Source organism: Thamnophis elegans, chromosome 2 (genome assembly GCF_009769535.1).
Source record: "Thamnophis elegans isolate rThaEle1 chromosome 2, rThaEle1.pri, whole genome shotgun sequence".
Classification (NCBI taxonomy): Eukaryota; Metazoa; Chordata; class Lepidosauria; order Squamata; family Colubridae; genus Thamnophis; species Thamnophis elegans.
In genome coordinates this window covers 76,109,404-76,135,910 of record NC_045542.1, presented here as the reverse complement: position 1 = coordinate 76,135,910, position 26,507 = coordinate 76,109,404, and the positions used below count along the sequence as shown (strand labels likewise).

The 26,507-nt window shown below is 38.7% G+C and overlaps 1 protein-coding gene across 3 annotated transcripts in view; it reads left to right on the top strand.

Annotated features, from left to right (window-relative positions):
- Positions 1 to 26,507, top strand: part of ABLIM3 (actin binding LIM protein family member 3) — a 192,442-nt gene that overhangs the window by 141,370 nt on the left and 24,565 nt on the right. For 2 of the 3 annotated variants that reach the window (XM_032209464.1, XM_032209463.1), the window contains exons 7-11: positions 6,690 to 6,777; positions 10,454 to 10,512; positions 12,124 to 12,195; positions 18,157 to 18,186; positions 18,923 to 19,052. In XM_032209464.1, coding sequence (XP_032065355.1) covers positions 6,690 to 6,777; positions 10,454 to 10,512; positions 12,124 to 12,195; positions 18,157 to 18,186; positions 18,923 to 19,052 — 379 coding nt within the window. Of the gene's footprint in view, positions 1 to 6,689; positions 6,778 to 10,453; positions 10,513 to 12,123; positions 12,196 to 12,778; positions 12,935 to 18,156; positions 18,187 to 18,922; positions 19,053 to 26,507 lie in introns of all 3 variants that reach the window. The other variant, XM_032209465.1, reaches the window with a different exon arrangement.

Sequence of the window (26,507 nt, the reverse complement as noted above, 5' to 3'; positions counted from 1 at the left end):
GGTTTGTTTACTTTGATGACGTCACTGATCAAAAGTACTGATAATTTTCATTAAAAAAAGGTATGAACTATATCTACTTGTGTCTCACTACAGCTAGTCACTATCCAAATGATGAAGAAAACACATTGTATATTTTGTATCTGAGACAAAAAAATAGTTTAAATAAAAAGACCAATGTCTCTCTTAACTCTCAAGACTAAGAAATTGGAAGGACTAAAGACTAAAAGGAACTATATTTCCTGGTAAATTATATACACCCACTATACTTATAACAATGTAAAGCCATAGTTACAGCAATGCCAGTTGTAACCTATATTTTTGTGGCTAAATAGAAATTCTTTTCAGAGATGGCAATAGATCTGCCAGGCATCTATTTTTATCTTTTTTTATTTAGATACTGATGGTAATGATGATGGTTCTTCCACAATTTAATCCAGATTGAGCCACATCTTTTCCTCAACCTTAGGATTCCCATGATCAGAAAAGAAAGAGGTGAATGCCTTCTTCTGCCTTCATGCAGTAATGCAACAATGCTTTGACACACTAAACAATGACAAAGAGAAAACAAAAAATGTGAATGCTATTGCACTGGTAAAGTGAGGACTTCTGTTTTCATAAGAAGACTAGAAGCTTGATACTTACTTGAGCTATTGATCCGTTACCTGCATCCAGTAGCTCATTGGATCAGGCTGTAATTCCCGTAAGATATTTTCATTTTCTTCTGTGGATACCTCCTAGCCAGCTTCTTTGAGACAATTGCATTCAACAACAACAATCTACTATGACATTGGGGACTATATTATTATAGCAGCGCTGGTCAAATTCAGCAGTGGTTCAGCTAGTAAAATCTCTTAAATATCAGTGTTTTGGAAGATGCATGAATTAGAAAGAAACATGTCTCGTTCAAGGCACCGAAATATTTATGGAGGGGGGTGGTGAGTTGAGAGATAGAAAGAAAGGCATTTGTTGCTTTCAGCTGCAAGTGTTTCAATGATTCATTCACTCCATTTGCATGATCACCATTGATTTCCAAATTTCCGCCCTTTCAAACTATAAAACTGTGAGGCAGAGACATCAGATAATGCAGCTGCCTGAAATGCTTTGCTTGGTTGGTTTTTGAAGAGCTCAGCTTTTTTTCTTTTCTCTTTTTAATAAGTTGAATGGATCTTACATTATGGACAAATTGACTGTAGAGAATGCCTAGAATTGGAAAAAAAATAGGTGGCTACTTCTGGACAATAGGAAATGCAGAGAGAAGTTTTTGTCTGATCCATAAAAAGATGTTTGGTTTGGATGTAAATGGAGATAAGGCAGGACTGGTGTTACCTGCAGAAAGACAAATGAAGCTATTGCAGCATAGAGGTAATCAGGAAAAATAATAACCACAAAATATGGGTAAGGTAGAAGTGATTAAAGAAATCATATCTCTGTCATCAGAAGTGTATTGCTGATGCTCATTCCCCAAATTATCCAGATAAGACTGGCAAAAATTCAATCTCTATTATTAGTTTAAACAATGAAGCCTGCTGGACAATTTGTTTTGATACAATGAAAGGAAACTCCTGATGATCCAGAAGTTACTTGTGGTTGCTCCCACCTCTTTTCTTCTCAAAAGCCTAGTGAAATAAATGCCATGTCACATTATTGCATGCAAGGTTTCTCCACTGCTATTTCAGTTCATTGGCCCTCACATTCAAAAGGAGTGGGAGATATGGATGAGATTATGTATTTTAAAAGGAATTAGAAAGAAGTCAAGTGTCCCTTTTCCTTTGTGAAAAGATTGGGATTAGAATTCGATGAGTTAATTGTATCCACATCTGTCTAAGTTTGCATTCCAAAGCTGGTTTCCCAGCAGCCTTGCTTGTCCTTCTTTTTCAGTGCAGTTCTTGGTGTTGGGGACATGTCTGGAAGATTAAAATACATTTGAGTACCTGATTGCTAATTAATAGTTTATATCTCTTTTTCTAGCCATCATTGATTATTTTGGTTTTTCACATCTTTGTTAGTTTACAGTATGCTAACAGAAGCACATTATCTGAGGTGGGCAGTCCTACAAATGCTTTTAATTCATTAATTGAATTGGATTCCTACATAGATCTTGTTACTGAACTTCCCTCCAGATAGTACTTTCCTGGAGCAGTGATAGAATTGTCAGTCAGAAGGAGAAAAAAGTTATTTCTTTAATAATTTACATTACATTGGCTATTTCACCATCCCACTCCAGCAACTGGATCACTCTTTATTTGCTAATATTGCTCATTTACAGCAGCAAATATTAGCATAAGAACTGTCCAGGTTCCTGAACTTGTGGATGTTGCAATATTTCATGCATCCAAACTACTATCATCGAGTATATGTAAGAAATTTGCTCATTCAAATGCAAGTTGCTTTTTTAGTTCATAATCATATTCTGTCAATGCACACCTTTTTATTTTATGAGTAAAACTGAATAAACCATGATTTCTCAGCTTGTACATGAGGAAAGCTAGGCCCTTATTTGAATGATCACTAATTTGAAATAGCAGTAAAGTAGTAAATTCTTGCATAAAACAAAACTGCAACAGAACAAAGCTGCATCAGTAAGAACTGCCTGGGTTAATTAGATTCATGGTTGAATGAGCAATTAGCACAATCTTTTTCAAATTGCAAAATTGGGGATAACTTTTTGACGGGACCCATTTACTGCCTTTCAGAAAAATCCCAGGGGATGGAATCCCAATCACTTTGATATTATTGGCACATGAGCCTAAGATAGAACAGGAAAGAGATTGCTCTTCCTGTCAATATAGATTCTTGCGCACCCTGCTCATGGTTGGCCCAAAGGTGCTTTTTTGCTTTTTTTTTCAAAAGGAAACTGGACTGAGCTGAAGAAGCATCTTTGATGAGGAACAAAATATCTTCAAAGAAAAAACAAAGTCTAGTTGCCTTTTGAAAAAGGGACAGATTGTTTTGGGACAGATTGTTATACCCTAGAGGCAAATCTAGATGTGTGTCACCGACTTGAAACAGAAGGCTAGTTTTCATAGGATGAGAACCAAAAATATTATTGCAGGGCAGCAAACTTTGATTCATGCTTTTGGCTAGCAATATGATGACTGAACTCACAAGAGTAGCGAGCTATTGCTGACAATCTAACCAAGAATTCTGCAGATGTGAAACTCAACCCTTTCTTGAAACAATTATTCAAGTCAATTCTGGCCTAGTTCAGCCTTTAATTAAAGGCCGTGATTGTCCTTTTCTTCCTAGTACTCTTTAATAATCTCTTATTCTTTCATTATCATCATCATCATCAATGTAACTATCACCATTATTATTTTCCTGTAAAAGCCCCTTTAGGAGTAGTTCTTTGCATGGAGTAATGGTGAGGGCAACAAGTTAAACCAGTGGCTGCAAATGAGCTCTGGTGCTCGGAAAGCATGTCTGTAATTGAAATCCAAAATTCCTTTTGAAAGGAAACAAGATACCAATTAAACCTATTATCTTTGTTAAAGAGCAGAGAGAACACCCTTGATGCATTGCAAGTGGGCGAAATAATAGGCTGTTATTTCTAATCTTGGAGTATCAGAGTCACTGAAAGCAGCAGAAAAAGTTGCCTTCTTATAGGAATGTCTCAAGAGAGAAAGAGGACTGGACACTTAATGAGAACATATTCTTTTTATCCTTAACTCAATGGCTCAACAGATCTCTCCACTATCCTGAAACAATAACAGTTTACTTAGTGACAGCTTGTAAACAGGCCTGTCAAACTATTCCAGGGATAGCTTACATTTTCAATATCTCTCTGGATTTGATCATGCTGTTACTCAGGCCAGCTCTAACAAAGTCATTTGATAGAAATAAGTGGAAAATTGGTAGAAAATAATGGTCCCTTTAATCAAAGTGACAGCACTGGGCACTTGGCCTCTCCCTACAACAGGGTGGATCCAGTAAGCTGTCACTCATTGTAATCCTTGGGTGGCTCCACTGATTTCAAAGCCATCTATGCTGATAAAAGCTTGAAATACAACTTTAGGGTTTCTATGACTCGCCACTATCCTGATGCCATATTTTATACCGAACTTATATCCAGTTTATCAGGTATAAGACGTGATTACATGTAAGAACTGGGATTGGTGCAGAAGAACCCCTTTGCATTTTGCCTGCTGCTTATTTCAGTCCTCTTGAAAATATGTGTGTAATTTCTATGTATGATTTGTACCTTTTATTAAGACAGTTAGTTGCTCAATCATTGAGCTATGCACCTCAGTTCTCACCAATTGTACCATATTTTTTCTAAAGAAACAGCATTCTCCAAAGATGCCTTTTCTATCTGATTTTAGGTTTTAAAAAAGGCAGATATGTTTGGCATCAATATGGGGCTTCTCCAACAGTTTGTGTTCCATCAGAGAATTGTGTAAAGTAAGATGAAGGGAGATACTTGTTGGTTGAGATTGATAGAAATGTGATCAGGGAATACCTGTTTATGTTGAATGAGTTTAATTTGTGTAATTATATGTGAGAATAACCAAAAAGGACTAGGAGAAGCAGTGCTGCCTAAGGAATGATCCAGACAAAGGGGTGAAGAGACTCTGCAGTTGCTTAGAGAGCTAGAGTAAGAACTTTAGGATTCTGTTAATATTGCTTTACAGTAAAATGTCAGATTTATCTGAGAGTGCTGACTTCAATATTGCTAATCTGAAAATAAAAAAATCTTCCACCATCTTTTTTTTTTAACAGCGTGACCAATTCGGGCAGGTTTTTATTAAATTTCTTTCTCTACTCTTTTTTTAAACTAGATTATCTCCTTCATATATTGTCTGACTACCTTTTATTTCTGTAGAGCATTTTAAAAAGTATCCATAACATACTAATTAACAAGCTAGTTAAGGACATAGCAATTAAATTGATATGTAGTTGGATTAGAAATCCCACTCAAAAGGTTCTCATCAATGGCTCCTCTTCAAATTATAGAGAGGTATATGGAGAGGTTTAGTCTTATGTACTCTTCTATATTTTCATCACTGATTTAAATAAAGGGTTGGGTGGAATATCAGATTTGTGGATAACATACATTTGGATTGGAAGGCAGAAATAAAACAAAAAGATCTTAATAGGTTAGAAAAATGGGCTGAAAATAACACAATAACATAGAGACAATGGAAAGTTTTGTAATAAGCAAGACTAAAATGAGTAAGTATTTGATGGACACTTAGCTTAATACTAGTACTTATGGACCCATCTTGAATACTGTGTCTAGTTTTGACCACTGTGCTTTAATAAATTAGAATATTTTCTGAAAAGAGCAAAAAGAAGTTCAATCCTATGAAAGGAAGTTGAAAAAATTGGTTGTCTTTAGCACTGAGAAAAAAACAATTGAAGAGAATGAAGAAGGTATCCTGAAAGGATAATACATAGAAGAAAGTCAAGACCTATTCTTCCTTATTCCAGAGTGAAGGGCACACAATTATGGATTTAATTTACAGCAAATCCCAACTGAATGTTAGAAAATATTTCCAGCAAGTTTCACAGTGGATTTCTCCCAAATTTAAGTGGATCTTTATAATGTTATGATTAAAAGGCAATATTTGAAAATAACTGAGATAATTTTTATTGATGAAAATATTCTTTCAAACAACATAAAATATAATGATAAAAATAATCCTTGTTAGGAATAGAATTACACAGATAAGGGAATATCAAAATAATATAACTCAAAACCCCTCTATTTTCCAATGTTAGAATTCCAATGCTTATGGCAATGTTTTCTGTTGCAGAAAGTGTTCTGTTGTGTTCTGTTATGATGATTGCAGCCTTCAGATAATCAGAAAATCATATGATGAAACAGGCAATAAATCTATCGAAAAGGAATCAGGGGAAAATAAGAAAGTGAAATATTTATGAACGTATATAGCTCATGTTGTTGTGAAACATGCTAAAATGTAACATTAAGTCTTGTACAGAACAATCCACTTACCGTAGATTGCTACAGGATTCTAAGCTCAAAATGCTTTGATATCTTTGAATTTTCCTGCAACAAACCGCATAGTGGGAATTTGGATGAAATTATAAGAGAAGATGCTAAAAAATTGGAAGCCTAAAAATTGAAAGCAAATTTCAGGGGAATTGGGTTACATAGTTACTTCAGTGTTTATACTTTAGAACAAAATCAAGCCAATAAGCCCAAAGGCTGCATTAAAATATTTTAAAAACTTAAACTCAAAGATATAGAAATTGCAAAATATTAGTGCTATAAGTTACAGGGAATTCAAAGCTGTATGTCAGAGTCTATTGTGGAGAAGACAAATTTAGCACAATAATGAAACCACTGAAATCATTTAAATTTTCTTAAAAATAAGGGGAGGCATGTTAATAATTAGGTAGTATTATATAATTATAAGTGGTACATCTCCTTGATTTGAAACAGTATTTATAGCAAGATTACCCTGATGTTTTATTAAAATCTAACAACAAACCTTAATGCATGGTTGGAATACAAAGTCATAAAAGATTTTTGGGCAAAAATCTATAATAAATACAGCCAATCAATCATGTGCGATGGAAAATATGACATAAATTACAGTATTACTGCCAAATTTTGATTCATCTAAATCAAAGAAACATCACTTTTCTTAGATAGTCATGTATTTGGTTAGAACATTGGCATGTGGATATTTTGTTCAACAACTCTTTGTTCTCACTGATTTCTGTAGGCAGGAGGAAAGCACTATCATCCCACTTGTGCCAGATGTGTACGATGTCACCAGATGTTCACAGAAGGGGAAGAAATGTACCTCACAGGTAGGAACACCTATTGGAGGCAAAAGATCTCATAAAGAATTAAAAAGTCTGCCTCTAATCCACAGGGGGCAAATTTAATACTTGTCCTTGCAACTTTTGCAACCTTGCAAAAGATGATATGAACATCTTTTAAGAGCCATGCTGAGCCTCGCTAAAGAAAATTTAGTCTTTCATTGTGATAGACTCAGGTTTTATTAGAGAGAACTTGATTAAACTTCTCTAAACATTACATGAAACTGGAATTTGTATTATCAATCCCATTTCAAGGAGAACATGCTGACATTTTCAAACAGAAGGCATTTGACTGAATTTAAAACAATATTTTAATTTTCTGACTGCAACAAGCTAAATATATTCACATGTTCATGGAATATCTAGTTGCCATAAGAAATGAGATGACTAGATCTTAATATAAGGTTAGGATGTTCTCCTCCCTATTCATCTATTTTCAGCTTAGAGAGGGAGTCTCATAGACAGTCATTTGGTGTTTGACATTGTGAGTCACTAATTACCCTTTGTATATCAACATTAATTGTTGGGCTGGGTTTTCTCCCCCCACCCTCACACTCCAGGAACTGTTGGCTTAGTTTCTGCGTGGGATAGCAATTAACAATTGGTTTGTTTGGGATGAGTAGAGGCATCATTAATGGCTCCTTGGCTGATCAACTGGTAGAAGACCTGCCACAATGATGGGCATTCATTTTCCAAACTGTTGCATCTGTCCTGATACTGCTTATGAGAGCAGAATTGCATAACCTTCAAGGGCATCTAAAATTGAGGAACCTGTGAGAAGATGGAAAACGGTGGGGATGATTGCTGGAGAAGCTAGAGATTTATTCTTTTCCTCATGAGACTGGGATGATTTCAAGAATAATAAAAGATAAACAAATTGCACACAAAAATACCCCCCTGTTTTGCTCTCCAGCCAACTAAGTGGAACTTGACAGCAAATGTCAGGTAGGGTGATGTTAGATTGCTGTAATTTAACTCAATTAAAGAAGCCATATTCATTCACTATCCGAGAACAACAAGAAGAGCAATGGTAGCCAGAGCAACCTTGGAACATACAGTATATGCATTTCTGTCTAAAAGGAATAAAGTCATAGCAACAGAAGCAACAGGAAGGGACCAAGATGAAAGATTTCTAATAGAGAATCATTAGGACTACTTGAGAACTGGTTCTTATGTTGGATTAATATAATTTCTGGGCTCTTCTATGTAGTCACTGATGTTATTTCCCACGCCAGTATTTGCCATCCTCAAAATGCTCATTACGTCCTGTGATCTGACCCATTGGCCAGTGACAGAGTAATAAGACCTTCCTCCAATGTTCCATGTTGCCTCCTTGTGTTTGCTTTCCCAAACAACAATCTGGTCTTTAAGAAACACAGTGAAAGGGTGCCAAAGTGGCTTGATCTTAGCGGGGGAAACAGGATGAGGTAAAAGTTTAAAAAGTTGCTACCTTTGTAAAACTACCTGCTGAACAGCATCAGAGTTAACACTTTTTCCTCCCAATGGAGTCTCCTGCATCTCAGCTGAATCAGATGTTTTTCACTTCCTCAACAGAAGGCCAATGGCATTTTGGGAACACAACATATGTGGTCCTGATCATGGTTTGGACATAAGCCATAGGTGGAGGAGCCTTCTGTTACATTCAGGGAGAATTAGCAGACTGTCCAGCAAAATTCTTTTCATCTCTTGCAATCCAAAATACACTTTTCAAACTGTAAAAATGGGAGTTGGCTTTCCTCCCCCTTCCCCCTCCTCCCCTCCCCCCCTTCTTCTTCTTCTTCTTCTTCTTCTTCTTCTTCTTCTTCTTCTTCTTCTTCTTCTTCTTCTTCTTCTTCTTCTTCTTCTTCTTCTTCTTCTTTGCCTTGTCTCAAGCAATTCATTCTACTTACTGAAAAAATATCCAGGAGGATCTGTTTGTTAACCCAGAGAAGTCTATCTAATACAAAAACTGTATAGAGATCTTTGCACCCATAAGACAAGAAACATCATAAGAATGCTTATGATGTTTCAATGATAGTCTGACCTCTAATATTGCAACTAATATTGAAATTTAATACACTAAAAATATTCCCAAGAATTGATCTGGCCACAATCTTGAAATATGTGATGTGATAAAATAGTATTCCCATTAGATTTCTTTCTAGAATCCTTCAAGTTCAGGTGATAGTACAAGTCAATAAAACCCATAAATCAAGAACAGAGGACACCATCCTTAAATCTGAACGCATTCTCTCTCTTATCTAGCTCAGAAATATGAGGGGAGGCTAGAAAATGGGCATCATTAGATTGACTATTATTCATTACATACATACATCAAAAGACATGGCATGAATAAAGAAAATATATATATGGATGTGCAATATATGCAAATAAATACTCTGCCAACAAAATCAAAATGGTTTATTACACTGTATTTTTTACATGATATTGTCTATTCTTCTCAAAGCTAGCTCTTACATAAATCATTATTACTAGACCACCCTAAGGGCATTTTTATTTATTTATTTATTTTGCTTATTCATATTATTATTCATATTATGTCTTTGATTCATTCTTCTATCTCTTAACATGCCTGATTCTTCTCTGTTGTTCCAGCTTTGTGTCCCCATTTCCAACAGGGAATATGGCCAGTCTGGGAAATATCCAGGAGTAAAGACCGATTCAAAGTTTATCTAAACAATTAGTACTCGGATGTATTTTTATTACAGCCTTCCATCAACTTTTCTCCGTCAGTTAGACCTAGAAAGATGTGATAAGCCCTGAGCTGTGAGGGAGAGACAAGCAATAAAATTAAGTTCCAGTGGAAGAAAATATAACTTTTCTGGCTACTGTGGTTGGGTAAGAGCAAAACAACCAAGCTCAGAAACCAAGGACTCCAAAATCAAATTAAGCTGCATAACCAACAAAGATGCTATTTTGTATGAGGTCATTAATTCATATTCTCCTCTAAATGACCATCCTTGATTATTTTATACACCAATAGAGGGGCAGTAGCTGTGAACAGTATCAAAAATTCAGTGTTTTGTTCATTTCTTCCAATTACTGAGAGCTAAAAGTCTCGAACCATTTGACAGCACTTATTTGTTTGCTTAATGCTACATTGGCAGTGAATGCTCCTAGTTTTTCCACATTCCCCAGAGAATGTCAACTAGCATAAAGATGAGAGACCAGCCTTCATTCTTCTTTTGCATTATAAACAGAAAGATTGTGCCTTAGTAGCTTTCCCATTTTACTAATAGTACTGATTTTTACAGCTTAGCAGGGTCAAAAAACCAGTTATGCTCCTCCATTGGTCAATGGGGAAGGGGTTATTATTTCATTCTGAACTGGACTAAGTTGAGGACAACTCTGGTTCACCTTGAAAATCTTTTTAAAGGTCTGAGGAATTAAAATGATGACAGTGGGCAAAGGACCAAGTTTTCCTAGTTCCTGTTTGCAATTCAAAACTAGTCCAAACCAATTGAATCTTTGGAACAAAAATACCTCTGGCATTATCAGCTGATGAAAATGAATGGATTTTCTTGCAAAAAAAAGGAGAAATGTTTATTAAAGAAATATTAAAACATTTGAATGATATTTTTTCTTTACAATCTTAGGTAATGTTGGGTAGGGTAGACGTGCAGATGGGCAGTTTGTAGTTCTGACACATCCTCCTCCTTTGCAGGTTCAGAAGTATGGCATCCTATCTGCAAACAAGCAGCAAGAGCAGAAAAGAAGCTAAAGGTAAAATAAAGTTGGGGAAGAGTAATTAGCCAAATTTTACTCATTGATGCTGGTATTAGCTAAATAATGATACTGCAAGTTAGTCAAATAATTTATTTAGATAAATGTGAATAGAAATAGGTTTGAATTTTAGGATTCTGAACTCTTTGGCCTACAGGGAGATGTGTGCATGATGAATAAGATAAAAGTGATATCTTTAAGTTATAATTAAGGGGTCTGAACAATAACTTGCTTAAACCTGAAATCTATATATTCTGTACTGTAGCGGTCTTTACCAGATTCTGTTTTAAACTGGTAAATACAAAACCAAGATTCTCATACCTGAGCATTTGCTTGGTATAAGTTCATTGTCTACCTGGAATGCACAGCTTAAAATCTAGATGTAGCTATGGCAACCTTATTTTTGGTCTAAGCCAGGGGTATTATACTTGCAGCCCATGGGCCAGATGTGTCACGCGCTGGCCACAGTCACCCCTGTTTTAGCCAAGGGGGGAAAAGTCAGGATACATCACGTGTTGATGTGATGGCACAAGTTTGATACCCATGGTCTAAGTTGCAAATTTTCTATTCTATTGTACAGCTGCCATCTTTCTATCCAGGCCCATAAACTAGAATTATTTTGTGTAGCCAGTCTGGTCAGTTATCAGGGAGAACAGGAGACAATTGCCTGGGAGTCTCAGGATACTATTATAGAAGATGTATAGTTGTTTCAGTTTCATGCACAAAACTCCTCACTCTGTAAAGATAGTCCTCAATTTACAATAGTTCATTTAGGGATCGTTCAAAGTTGCAATGGCACTAAAAAATGTGACTTATGATCGTTTTTCATAGTTTTGCAGTGTCCCCATGATCATGTGATCAAGTTCCAGATGATTGGCAACTGACTCATATTTAAGACCTTTGCAGTATCCCAGGGTCATGTAATCCCTTTTTGCAACCTTTTGACAAGTGAAGTCAATGATTCACTTAACAACTGTGGCAGGTAAAGTTGTAAAATGGAGCAAAATTCACTTAACAAATGTCTCAATTATCAACAGAAATGCTGGGCTCCATTATGATCATAAATTGAGGACTACCTGTACTGTATCTCCTCAACAGTATCTAGGAAAGAAAACAAGTGACATTTTTTCATTATACTCAGTGATTGTCAATGGCATGCAAGAACTGGATAGCACAGGTGCCAACTGGTTGGTTTTTATCAAACTGGAAAGTAACATACTGCAAAAGGAAAGTTGATGACAGAATGATCTACATTATAATAGCTTGTTACACCCTCCAGCATACTAGCTTTAATTGAAAGTAATTGAGGGAGCTGTAAGGTGTAGTAACTGATAGCATTGGTTGGAACATTTAATTCTGAAATCGAGTGTTCACGATATGCATGAAATGAGGAAGTGAGCTAGCAGCCTAGAGTGGCAAGTAGCAAAATGCACCCAAATTTATACGATAGGGATTAAGGTTTTTTGAGAAGGAGGAAAAGATGCAGGTACTTTTCTTCTATCACTGTATTGGCAAGTCTGGTCAGCATGAGTTGAAGTCTTTCTTCAATACTATATGTAAGCAAAGTCTAGCAAACTTTAACAAGTATCTTGTTGGTTTCTGTGTACACAGCACAGAAGAACTTCAGAGACATCCATATCCCCTCCTGGATCCAGCATTGGTTCCCCCAACCGAGTCATTTGTGTAAGTATACACAACATGGGGCAGAAGCAACATGGAAAAACAAGAATTGGGGTTGACAGCCTCCCATAGGAATAATTTGGAAATGCATGCCCTGTGAATCCCAGAGGAGATGAAAAGAAGAGATCAACCAATAAAAATAAAATATCTATTGAGGACTGTTCCCTTTTAGACTTGGAACAGATTTCCAAGCCAAATATGTGCCAAGGAAAGCATTTGGCAAGTTCAGCCTGAGTTGTCTGTTCCCATCCCTGAATATCTGTCTGCTTAATGCCATTATGCCTTTGAGCATCATCTGTCTTGCAGAAGAACTCAGATGCATGTAGTCAAAGCAAAGCCTGGCACCACTTTCAATCTTGAGCTGACTGCTCCTTCCCACTTCTTCTGCTTCATCCACACAGGGAAAGCTCTGGCATTCCCTTCAAAATGCCTTCCTTTCTTTTCACCTTCATCATAAGAACCTGTCCCTGTTTTGTTCTGAAGTTTCCTTTGACCTTGCATTCTGATGTAATCTTTCTCCTTTGCATTTCAAGTGCTTGTTCCTTTTCTTTCTGTGGTTGTCTATTGTATCTTTCCCTTTCCATAGGCTAAAGTGGATAATGAAATCCTTAATTACAAAGATTTGGCTGCTCTTCCCAAGATTAAAGCCATCTACGAGGTGCAACGCCCTGACCTCATTTCTTATGAGCCCTATCACAGATATACTTCGGATGAAACACTGGAGAGATATAGCTATGGGGAGGTACAGTTTCTAAGGCATTTCACCTGGATTGTACACAATGAATGACATCTCTGTTGGAAGCAGAGACTTGTCTATATCCTCTGGCTGTAAAAACCCATTAATTTCAACGAGAATGCTTGAGATTCACAATAACTATCTCTTACTCCAAAAAAGGAAATGATCTAAAATAGTATCCAGGTGAGACTGATCTGAAAGCATAGGTTCTACTATTTGCATGGAATACACAAAAGCACTTTCCAAATATAGATTGGAAAGTGGACTGAAGACAAACATTACACCATTGTTTATTTAATCATAGATGGTTGTTAAATCTTAAATATATACAATGCCTGGATAGACAGAACATACCGAACCAAACCAAAAAAGCCACATAAGGAGTTTGCCTATTACTCATTTAGAGTACCATTTGGCCAAGGATGAATCAAATAAGAATTCGCTTGTGGTTAACAGGATAAGCACAAAAATTATGCCTCAGTTTCAATTGCACCTGGACAGCTCTTATGTCCAACACGTCAACACCTCCTTGTTGGACTGAGAAGGATGGAGGTCTCAATGGATGCAGTGGAAAATGAGGCGGATCTGCTAGTGTGAGTCTGTACTTTATGGGGCTAGAGATCAGATTCTGACCTATCTGGAAATGTTACTGTGCTATTTGTTTGTAAAAGCTTTTGCTTTTGCTTTAGGTTGCTGATGGGGTATTTGTCTAGGCTGAGCCAGTCCAGTGTCAGCCTTCTGGCTTCTGCTGAAAAAAAGGAATGGATAATTAAAATGAGGGGTTTCTGACAGAAGTATACCGGAGCTTTGGCAGAAGACAGCACTTTTGGACTGCTACAAGGCAGCGGGATTTTTAGAATAATCAGAAAATATTTCATAGCAATAAATGACTGAAGCAACAAAATAATACAGCTCCTCCTTTGGAAAGGCAGTGGAAAACTCAGGCCAGAGACCTCGTGTTAACTAGCTCCTTATTAATCATCAGATCAGATCACAAATTTGTTAAGCTCCTTATCCCAGTTTCTCAGAAGATATCCACTGATCCAGCTGCACTCATATATCTCATTGGGGACTGGAATCATGATAGGAAGAATCAATGAGTCCTATGTTCCATCTTTCCCTGGCAAACGAAGGCATGACCTTCACTCCTGGACAATTTTTGGAATTACAAAGAAGTGCTATTATTAAGGCATGAGACTTTTGTTTTAATATCTAAGCCAGGATATTTTTAAATCAAGCAAAATGGAACATTTGGAGAAACTTAAAGCAGAGCTTGGCAACAACAGCATTCCTGTTTAACATATTGTGCAGAATGGGAGATATAGGCTTTGTTTATATTTATAAACACTTATATAGTTATGTTTTTAAACTACTTTATTGGGGGTTACTCCTGAAGTGTATATAGAAGCTATAGATGGTGCAGAATGCAGCCATGCATTCAGTTCTAGGGGTCCCTAGAGTGACTCATGTAATACTACTGTTGCACTGGTTGCTAGTCTGTTTCCAGGTCCAATTCAAAGTATTGGTTAGGACCTTTAAAGCCCTTTATGGCATGGGTCCAAGCTACCGAGGAACCGTCTCACCATAATGGTATTGGTCTGCCCCACTGCTTCTGGGAAAAGGGACATGCTGTGGATCCCATTAGTCAAGGAATTCTGCATGGCAAGATTCAGGAGAAGGGCCTTTTCTGCTGTGGCTCCATCCCTTTGGAACACCATACTGCTTGAGACGAGATCCACCATCCCTCTTGGCCTTCTGTAAGAGTCTCAATACGTAGCTCTGTGGATCAGCCCCAATGAGGGCATTCCATGTTGGAGGAATGTTGGTTAGTGGATTAAAGAGAAGATTTCACCTCCACCCCATAGTATTTTGGTTTTTTGATTTATTTAATCTCTGCTCATTTTAATATTTAATCTTTAGTACTTTTGTTTTCATGATGCTTGTAAGCCATCCAGAATTGCTTCACAGTGATATGGCTGGCATATAAATTAAATAAATAAATGAACAAACAAATAAATAAAATATTTCATTATATTTATCCATACAAATTTTATATTTTATGCAATATGCTTATACGTGTAATCAAATTTTCAATCCATTGAATAAACGGAGCCATACATTTATCTTTCCAATGTTGCAATATGAGTCTTTTAGCCACAGTAAGGGCGCAAAGAATCCTCTATGTTGTCCAGTTGTCCAAGTCCATGGACAAGGAATAAATCAAACTTGATAGGTATTGCAACAATGCTAACCCAAACACAGCCCATTGCTATTTTTTCAGTAGTCATTCAAGTATCCAGTTTCCCCAAAAGCTCTTTAGAAGACATACTGTAGGCTCTCCTTGTCTCTAGGAGTTGACTCTTCCAGAGAAGGTGGGTTGACATATTGAAGATTCATTTTCAGAGTCCCTGATGTCAGTGGGATGAGAGCAAGCCTTTTCTACTGTAATGGGTGTGTGCGTTCCACCAGAAAAGGCAATTCCACACACATCCATGTCCTGAACCATAAAGGACCCATATGTCTAACAACTTCAGTTCCTTCCAGAAACCTGCCAAGAACTAGTGTTGCTTCCAAAGTAATGGTGTAACATGGGTAAACCACAACACAAACATTGATACTCAACCCACTGCATTCTGAACCAACTGTAGCTTCTTAAGAACAGTCTGATATATGGCAAATTGCAGTTATCCAAACATGAAAAAAGCATAGGTAATTATTGTCAAAGCCTCCCAAGCTAGGAATAACAGTAAGTGATGCACAAGATAGTGCTGTACAACAGTATCCTAGTCATGGCCTCTGCTTGCTCTTCATACAGAATTGTATGTCGTAAAGAACCCAGATTACAGATGATCTCTGCATAGGGGAACACAAAGTTGTCCAATGCCAAGGATGGAATTCTACTTAATTCCCTCAATTTCTAAACCTACAGTCATGCTCTCTTGCTGGGATTGAGTCTAAATCCATTTTTCTCCATTCAGTCCCTAATAGCCTCCAGGTACTGGGAAGGATCTTAACATCTCCTGTTCAGCCCAGGGTAGCAGTGTAAAACTGAGTATCATCCATAGAGTGGGTGATCTGTTCCAGTGGCCTAATAAGAGAATCAAATTATAAGACACCCCATAAAGCAGGGGTCACCTTCATCAAGGGCTACCTCAACCACAAGGTTGCTGTCAGTCATTCTCCACTCTCCTGTTCCCACCCTCCAGCTCTTGGATAAACAACAGGGGGGTTGAAATGGTGGATAGTTACATACACAAATGCTGACTTCTTGACTAGGAGTTGCATCAGAACCTCTTTCATACCTATATGCCATACCTATCTAGACATTTAGCTATCTATTCTATCCTTCTGCCTTCCTCTCTGGAGGTTTTCGGCCTCTTGGAGCAGCAGGGATCTAATCCATAAGTGGCAGAGCTGATGTCACAGAAGACTCTGTTTCCTTCATTAGGATTCATGGGGAAATATTGCTCTTTTGCTACTCATCCAATCATGATGTAGGCTCGATGGTGTAGGCTTGAATCTGAGCACTTAATGTGTGTGCAGTTGCAGTGACTTCTTTGCCAGCACTACTTCAGCTGCCTCTTCTGCCACTTCAGAATGCTTCTTATTTGCACAGCAATGCAGATAGACCTCACTTACTGATTTCCCTGTTTAGCAATCTTTTGAAATTATGATGGCCCTGAAAAAGCAATGACTTTTCCAGACATTTATGACTGTCACAAGATGTTGTGGTCAGACAACTGCCATTTGTGTGCTTTGCATCTGGCTTGCACTAAACAATAAACAATGGGAAAGCCAGTAGTAAAATCACAAGTTGCAGTCACGTGATTTCTCACTTAACAAGCTGTGGTGACTCAATGAGTCAAGTGGAAATGAAGTCATAAGTCTGCCACAATTACATGATATATTGCTAATTACCATATCACTTAGCAACAAAATTGTAGTCATTAAGCAAGGACTACCTGTGCTCTGGACTATGCCTGTAACTTAAATGAACCAGTTTGGTGCAATCAGACTTTCAGAAATGGTCTAAGGATTTTCTTGTTTTTTTTTTTTTAAAGGGATGCCACCTAATATTTCGCCTTTTGCTGTCTATTTCTGTATTTGAGCTAGTCCTACTTTTCCAAAGCAAATTTATGCTAAAGACATATTTTAATATTTCAACAAGGAGCATCTTAAATGAACTTGTAGGCAGGTTTTTGTGCTAGATTCAAAAATATGATTAAGAGGGAGCCATGCAAATATTTAATTTCTACCTGTTTGTCATACCCTGCTAGGGAGATGTATGTCTGATACAAGGAAGTTGTGGCCCTCCATTGTTCTCTTACATTCACAGATCAGCCCTTGTTATATTTTTCCACATATAATTGCTCTAAGACAATGATGGCGAACCTATGGAACACATGCTGGAAGGGGCATGCAGAGCCATATCTCTGGGCACACAGGCCATTGGCTATTGCTCTTCCAGGTTCTGGTGCACTGGCCAGCTGGTCTTCACATACACAGGAGTGCCAGAAAGCAGAAGAGCAGCTGCTCAGGCGCATTCGTGCGCCGGGAGATGATCTTCCAGTTTCCCGCACGCACATGCGCACTGGCTAGCTGGTCTTTGCACATGCATGCATGCCAGGTGGCTGGTGCACATGCGTGTGCCAGAAACTGGCTGCTCTTCTGGTTTCAGGCATAAGCATGCTCCCATTTCGGCGCTCGATGCCAAAAAGGTTCACCAACACTGCTCTAAACAAATCCCGCTAAGCTTCATTTCTTACTTCATGTTCCTAAGAATTGAGTATAATATCTTAAGTTCTCTTGCATTACTTTCAAAACTAGGTTTGTTCAAAAGCTAAGATTTGGTTCTCAATGACTTAAACCATTGTAAAATGGAGAGTCCAGGAGAAGAGGGCTCAATAGCATCTGATTAATCTAGGTTAATCCAGGCAGGCACATGAGGTGACAAGAATATAATTGAAGGGAAATGAAACCCTGAGCTGCCTTTGCTCACAACAATTGGAAAAGTTATGCGATTGATCTTCTCTTTCTTTGGTATTTTGGAATCTCTTTCTCCCAGATTTCTCAATACCTTGGCAATTCTGAGAAGATTGTAGTTTGGGGGAAGATGAAATGATTTGTGGTACAGAAACATTAGATCAATTCTCTAATAACCAATTCTCTCTCTCTTTTCCTGCTCTTTATCCCCTGGCGGCTTGTCTCTGACCTTCTGTCACTTGTAGTCTCTTGGAACCTTGTCTCCATATTCTCAGGTAACCACACAACACTTAAGACTAATTGGGGGTTTACATATCTTGGGTTTGTAAGCTGAAAGAGAACTTGGGGAGAGCTGGGTTTGAAAAAAACCATGGAAGGCCAAGGAAGCTGATCTGGCTTTACTGTGAAGCCTTGAGATTATAAAAGAGGTCTCCTCTTCCCCTTTCTCACACATGCTATGAAATGAAAAGTACTCTCAGCAAAGCAAATTGTCTTTGTGATGTCATATATTTCTATACATTAGGTGACTCAGTGGCTAAGACACTGAGCTTGTCGATCAAAAAGGTTGGCAGTTTGGAGGTTCGAATCCCTAGCGCCGCGTAATAGAGTGAGCTCCCATTACTTGTCCCAGCTTCTGCCAACCTAGCAGTTCAAAAGTGTGTAAAAATGCAAGTGGAAAAATGGGGACCACCTTTGGTGGGAAGGTAACAGTGTTCTGTGTGCCTTCGGCATTTAGTCATGCCGGCCACGTGACCATAGAGACATCTCCGGACAGTGATGGCTCTTCGGCTTTGTAACAGAAATGAGCACCGCCAACTAGGGTCAGGAACAATTAGCATATATGTGCAAGGGGAACCTTTACCTTTACCTATATTTGTATACTTTGGGAACAGATTCCCTCAGTTGGGAAAGGAATATAATAGTCAGAGGCCAGGATGCATGCTAATGTACATACACCTTGACCTTCCTGGGACTGGCTCTTTGATGAACAAAGATTTGCATTTTTTGCAGGATATTTATGAGAGCATGGACATCAGGCAGAGACGAGCATCCAGCCCAGGCTACATAGACTCACCCACCTACAGTCGCCAAGGCATATCTCCCACCATCCCACGCTCTCCACATCATTATTACCGCTCAGGTAGGGCATGGCTGTCTCCATCAGGATTCAAATAAAGACATTTGTCCAATGGAACTCAGCTTTAGCACATCCATAGAAGGACTGACCAACTTCTCTCCAAGGGACACACATGCTGCCAAAATATTTTCTATATCCAAAACAGGCTGAACATGAAATCAGAGAGACAAGGAGGGTTCCACACAGGTACAGTGTCGTCCATTGTATAGGATCCGTCCTTAACAAAATGGTAGGCAAGTGCCTAGCTTTTTTTTTTTTTTACTGTCTTCGGGATACCAGTGAGTTGTGATGAACTTCACTCCATTGTCATGCTCCGTTTTCTTCTTTCCTAAGCAAATTCAGAGTGGCAATTCTGTGGCAGAGTGGAAATGGAAAGAAGCAGGTGATACAGGAAGCAACTATGGATGTGCGAAATATTTGTCCTGAATTCAGGATGGGTTCTTCCAACCAATCCAATGGTGTTCTGAACTAGGAACAGCCCTTTTTCCAGCTCAGAAATTTGTTTCAAATTCAGAACCCATGTTATTTTGAGTTTGAAATACTTTAGGAATGATTGGAACCACCCAGGCTTCTTGTTCTGCGTAGGAATCTGCACCGTTATGATCACCACATTCCTCCACCTATGTATTCCCACCATAAATTCATAGATGGCTTACTAATTTTCTAGAATACTGTTTTTAACACCAATTTTCCTCTGCCTCTCTCTTTTCTTCTCTGCTGCTCCCTCCAATCTGCTCTTTCAAGGGACAGAGAGTGGACGCAGCTCCCCCTACTATAGCCAATTAGATGTGAGGTCTTCTACACCTACCTCATACCAAGCTCCTAAGCATTTCCACATTCCAGGTAGGCTCTGGAGGCCTCTGGCCAGCCAGTGAAGGAGTGCTGTATGGGATCCTTTTTGTTTTTTTAGTCTGCATGCTTGTGCCAAGTATGTTATTTGCATGAGTAGTGCTGTTGCCAGCCTAAGGTAAGCTGGCCGCAGCCAGCTACAACTGCATGGTAGAGGCCATCCATAAACAAGACCTGCAGCCTTCTCTCCTTCTTCTCTAAAATCTCCTTCTCCTCTGCCCTGCAGCTTCTTTCCCTGCACAAAGGAAAGACTGTCTTCTTCCTCGCCTTCTCTTCTCCTACCTCAAGGACCAGAGAGCAAATCTTGTCTGTCAGCTAAGAGCTTTTCTACACCACACATCTTTGAGACACAATTTATCTTATACTCCTCCTGCTCCCCTCAGGGCCCGCTGCACCCTTCCCCCAGATCTCTCTGGACTTGCCAGGTGACTGATCCCCTCCAGCAGAGACCCAGGTAAGGGCTGCTGCCCCACCCCTCCTGCGGAGGGGGAGGGAAGTCAACCTCTATCCGTGTGCAGGAGACACCTGAATGCCCTCCCCACTTGCCTGCCTGCACAATCTGCAACCAGCTTTGTTCACAAGGTAAATTGTGCCTCATTTGTTTGGTCAAAACAAGTAAAGACCATTCCTGTGCCAAAGGTGGCAGCTGTGGAGCTCTCCTTCATTCACTCTATAACAGAAGTCCTTGGACTCTTCAATTCATCAATCCCTTCATGAAGTTATAGATTGTTCATCAACCCTCAAACACTTATTATATGACTATAATTTAATAAATACTAATTTAACTAATAGTACTATGAATAATAACAATAGAAGTAAAGTAATAATAATGGTAGTTAGACCCGCATTAACCACTTTGGAGAACCCTGATCTAGAATTAATACAAATTAGGATTGAGATTTATTCCTTTGACACACATCTTCTTACTCGAATGAAAGTACAGTCAACTTTCTAGGTTTCGCTCTTTGTACTGATAACTTTGGGCCAACGACAAAGCCATTCTGGCAGTTTAAAGACACGGAAGAAGAAGAAGCTCTTTGTTTTCCATGGATTCCATTGGCATCCATTAAGGTCACACATGAAGAGTCAATCAGCTGATAAAGTTCATCTTTGGGATTTGATTATTTTTCATTCATCTCCTAATCAAACTCCAGATGATCCTTGTAGAAATACTTGAAATTTACAGTTTGGAATTAAGTATTTCCACATGTTTGTTACAATGTCTTGACCTTAATGTATTCTGCAGGGAATCTCCAGAGATACATGGAGCAGGAAGGTGAAACTGACCTAATTTAGGCAAGATCACCGGATGTAATTGGCCTGAGTTGCCTTAACCGGCCTCCTACAATTTTCCTTGCCCTAGTATCTCCCTACTGAAACAGACATTGTGATGGCTACTGCTCCTGTAGCTTTTGCTTTTGTCTTTTATGGATGGCCCTTTTGCCTATACATTGGATCAGCCCACCAGTAAGCTTCTGCTGGTAGAGTAGCTCCTATTCCCAGCTTGCTTTGCTTCTCTCTTATTTGAAGAGAATATGGCTGACTCCTGGATGACCATGGGTTTTTGTCCCTGTATCTCTAGGTAACCAACTCATCAATCATCCCGTGCCATTGCCAGACAAGGAGACAATAGCCATTAGTACTCACCAAAGGAGGCCTTGCTATCTCCCAAGCTGAGGCCAGCTACCAACTGTGCTAGAAGGAAAGCTGTCTGCCTGACCCTGCATGCTGTCAGTAGTGAGCATGCTCACAGCATGACCTCTTGTGCACGTACACATTCACTGTCTTAAAGCTGTTGAAATAGCACACAAAGAGGATTAATTCCTTCCCCACCCCTTAAACCATCTCCCAACCTAAGTTCGCTCGGCAGGTATTTTAAGATAAGACTGTTTTATCTTAAGATGGGAAAGTACCAAGCGAAGTAAGCAGGCAATGTAATATTGGACAGGCAATTTCAGTTGCAAATCTGGTGGTTCCTGTGATTAGTGTAGGGATCATGCTAACCTTTTCTATATCATATATGTTTTTTTACTTGTGCTGCCAAAATGATACGGAGAAGATTCCCACCACCCCTCTTCAAGAATGACAGGCAGGTTCCTGTACCTCTAAGCTACACACTCTGGCTCCTCCCTTTTGCTACCTCCTTCTTTCCTTCATTATTTTTCTTTCTTTACCTCTAGCTGCTGCAGAGAGTAACATCTATCGGAAACCACCCATCTATAAAAGACACGGTACAGTTTGGGCATGGCTTTAACATATATTTGGGCATGCAAGTTAAAATAAACCAAAGTTCTGTTTGGGTCTGGTGGTGTGCATTAGAAGTGGCTCAATAAACTATACAAAGGTTGTTGGCAGTGCCAGACCTGGACATAATAGACTTTGAAAAGAAGGAAAGTATAAATGGCCTTTCAGAAACCTGAAAGGAGGGTTGAACAGAAAAGTTTGGCTTGCTAGATCTCTTATCTTATCTTAGGGTGCCTCCATGTGTTCAGGAAAAGTAAACCCTCAATAATGTAACTCATGCAGGAAAATAGCACGTTGCTTTTAAAGTGTATAATTCTTATTAGCTTTTAAAACATAAGGATATGAGTTGGAGCAGGACCATATACCTTTAGATATTGTGGTCGTGCTACTGCTGCTCCTTAGCTTGAAACTCTGCAGTGTATGAAAATAGATGCTTTCCATGGAGAATAGGAACCAAAAGGAGCAAAGTATTTTACAAAGGGAGCTGAAAATAGAAGAGCAGGCAAGGCAGATTGAGAATTTTGGCAGGATGGAAGAACGTTTGAACAACAAAGTGAAAAATTGTGCATAGTTATTTTAGAAAACAACAAATAAGTATTTGTGGAAGAGGGATGACAACCCTACAGGATTTTAAATCTACACATTAGACCCAATAAGACCCAATTGTGTACAAGAAACCAAAGTATGTTACATAAAGGAGTGACACAAGAAGTAGAGTAATGATAGAAGTGTGTGATTTGGGCAGCAGAATGTCAGATAAGTAATAAGAGATCAAGCTGAGATCATTGGAATCAGAGTGAAGTCTGCAGTAGTCAAGAAAAGAGAGGTCCAACACATAGAGTTTCAGCCAAGAAGATGAACTAAAAGACCCTCATTGTTTTAACATTGTGTGTCAAATTAGTTGTATGATGAACTGAACATAGGAGTACAGGAGAGAAATGAATTTCAATTTTTTTTTAAAAAAAGACTCTAGGTTGGCTTAAGGAGATTGTTGGATATGATGGCTTCTATATTTAAAAAAAGGTGATGAGAGAAGGAACGGTAAATCCAAATTTGTACTTGAAAAATATATTGAAGCAAAAATGTCAAATGAATAAATGGACCTCGCTGTACTTTTCTGTGGCATTACCTTAAGGTATTAATTTGTTTAAAACTACAAGCCATATGAATCTATCATAGATCTTTAAAAATTGCTACAACATCATCAGATAGATATGTGGAAAAGTATCCTAATCCTATAAAACTCAGCTGCTAGAGCACTTGAGAATAGGCCCAAAACTTTCATAGCGGCCTCCACTCATTTATCTCTGACTTGTATCCACCTACCCTCCCAACTAAGCAGAAAATGCACGTCTGTTTACAAGTCCTTAGAAATGTGTAGCATAATTCTAAGAATCATTAATTTTAGAAGACTGTATAATACGTTTGAAGAGTAAAGCTTAACCAAAATGTTTAGCAAAAGATATAAAGAATTGCATGAATCATGATTACTTGGCTGCTGTTGAAACCAGTGAGCACCACCAGAATATACAGACCAATTCTCTGCCTTTTACTATTTGTAAAACAGGTCAGAAACATAGTTTGACTTCAAACTAGGATGCAGGCACAGATCTTGCAAAAAGGAGCAAGGCTGGATTTGCTTCAAAGCCGGGTATCCCACACTCTTGCTTTATGGCAGGAAAAACAACAGGAACCAATTCTCTTTGTCACCTTTGGAGAACAGAGCTCTGAGGTTATGGAAGGTGGAGCTCTGAAGAGGAAAAACTGTTCCTCTGAGCTTCTCAACAATCTGCTTTTGTTTTAGAAGACTTGTGACATTTCCTTTAATGTGGTAACCAGGTGTCTCCTCCTCTCTTTCTTTCCCCCTTTCCTAATGTGCTATCTTCATAACTCCCTGCTTGCTGGCTGACTGCACCCCACTGCATTGTAAGTAGTTGCCTTTGGCTCTATCCTTTGAAGCAGCAAGTTTCTGAGAACCTTCTGACTTCCTGCAGCAAGACTTGGAGTTTGTGTACTTCACATCTCTTAGTTGTTCATTAAATGAAGTCTTGGCAGTTTACAGATAGAGCTGCTTCTTTTTTTTTCCTTTTTGGATGCAATTTTTTTTTACCCAAAATCACACAATGAAGATGACTTGCTTTGTAAATTACATGTATGCAATCTTGAGTTTTGCCCATAATACATGCTAGGGGGCATATATTTAAGACAAAGCCATTATAATTGGTTATCTATTAATTCAGTTAACATATTCATTTTAGAGCATCACAGTCAGAACAAATTGCATTGATCTGAAATAAAAACAACATGGATTAATTAAAACATTAAAAAAGGAATAGAATTTTGTACATGCACATGAAGTCTATCGCCATAGCTACATCTAGATTGGGAGATTGGAGACTTGCAGCTGCTTATATAAAAGAATCCAGTTTAGAATGCTGATGCATGTTTCTCATAATGCATAGCCCGGCCTCAAAATAGTGTCTAGCTTTCCCCTAATTACCCCAATCATGTCTCTCAAAGTATTAGTATCCCCTTCCAATCGTACAGCCCAAATGAGGCATAAATGGGTAAATGTTTTTAATTGTGGGTGGGTGGGTGTGTTTGTGGATGCATATGAAGACAGAGAGATGGGAAGGGGAGAAAATCTTCATTCAGATTTTCTTACTTGCTGTTGATCTTTGAGATAGAAACTTGGAATGGATGCTTTCATCCCACGTTGAATAGCAACCAACATCTTTTTTTCTGTAGGGTCATCTTGGACTAGATCAGGGGTGTCAAACTTGTGTCATCATAATGGTGTCACGTGACATATCGGGATTTTATCCCCCTTTCACTAATTGGATGTGGGTGTGGCCAGTGCTTAACATATCCAGCCTGCAGGCCGCAAGTTTGATAACCCTGGACTAGATACTATTCAAGCAATCAGAAAATTTAAAAATAATTAGTTTTCAGGAGTGATAAATTAGGATTAGGATCCTAGTTAAGAGTAGGGGGCTTTAATAATTTATCAAACCCTAGTTCCTAGATAGGTTTCCTTTTTGCGCCACTGCAAACTTTCTCCCCGTGAAAATTGCAAAACTAAGGAACCAAGTCCCAAGCCACCATCTGAATTCCAATATAGATAAATTCCTTGTTTGTGTTGTTTAGTTTTCAAAAACAACACAACTGATAGTTATTTAAGTAGCATCTCATCACTTTGACTGTTTCCTTCCTCCTTCCTCAACTTGTTCCCAATCAATTTGGCTTCAAAGACATGGCTTGTTGCTGTAGGCAGTGAGCACTGAGTGTGTGGCTCCAAATATCTTCATGGGTGGGGGACCGCGGTGGTTCAGGTGGTAAGATGCTGAGCCTGCGCTCTGCTGAGGCTGGCAGCTTGGCGGTTCGATTTCCGTGAGCGAATAAACAATGTAGGGACAGGAAAGGAGCCTCTCCCAATTGCCTAATGGCGTTCAGGCATCCTGCGGGTAAGATAACGCCACCCAAAAAAATTCCTTTCACAGAGGCAGCCAGCCGCTTTGGTGATCTCTGGTTAGCATGTGCCATACATAAAAAAAATATCTTCATGGTATGATTTTCTCTATCTATATACATACATACATACATACATACATACATACATACATACATACATACGCTTTCACATGAACCAATATACTTTTAAGGCTTCCGACATTTGCACCGAATGCAAAAATTTCTGCAATAGCTGACATCACTTGAATGATATCAGCAAGGAGGTGAAAGCTCATCTAGGCTGTGTGCTTTGGATTGTAAATGCTCAAGTGGTATTCTACTCTGTAAATCCTGGTGTGGAATATAGATTGATAAACAGCATATTAGCTCTAACAGATAATGCTTGTTGCTATTAGAGTTCTGCTAGCAGTTAAGAATGCTCCTTTGTTGCTTTCCTCTTCCTCCTCTCCCTCTTCCTCCTCCTCCACCACCCCATCACCACCACCACCACCACCACCACCACCACCCCTTCCTCCCTATCTGCTACCTACTGAATTTAAACCCAACTTTTTTAGTACATTAAAGCATGGAAAGCTGACATAATGCCCTATACCAAGTCAATCAATTGGTCCAGCTAATGAAGGGATTCTACAAGGAAAACTTGGCAGCTGGGCTCCCAAGTTTCAATCAGGAGTCTTTCCTGGTCTTCCCTGTTGATAACTGAGATTGAATTCTCTACAATAAATAAACTATAACTCTCCTGAATGCAGAGAATTAAAAATGGCAACAGCTGACATGGAGTGCAGCCTGTTCTATTTTTAAATTATGTGCAATTCCAAAACTGGAGCCATTCCCTGGCTACAACTACAGTTTGGCAGATGTAGATTTGACTGAGCAAGTTTTACTGACAAATGG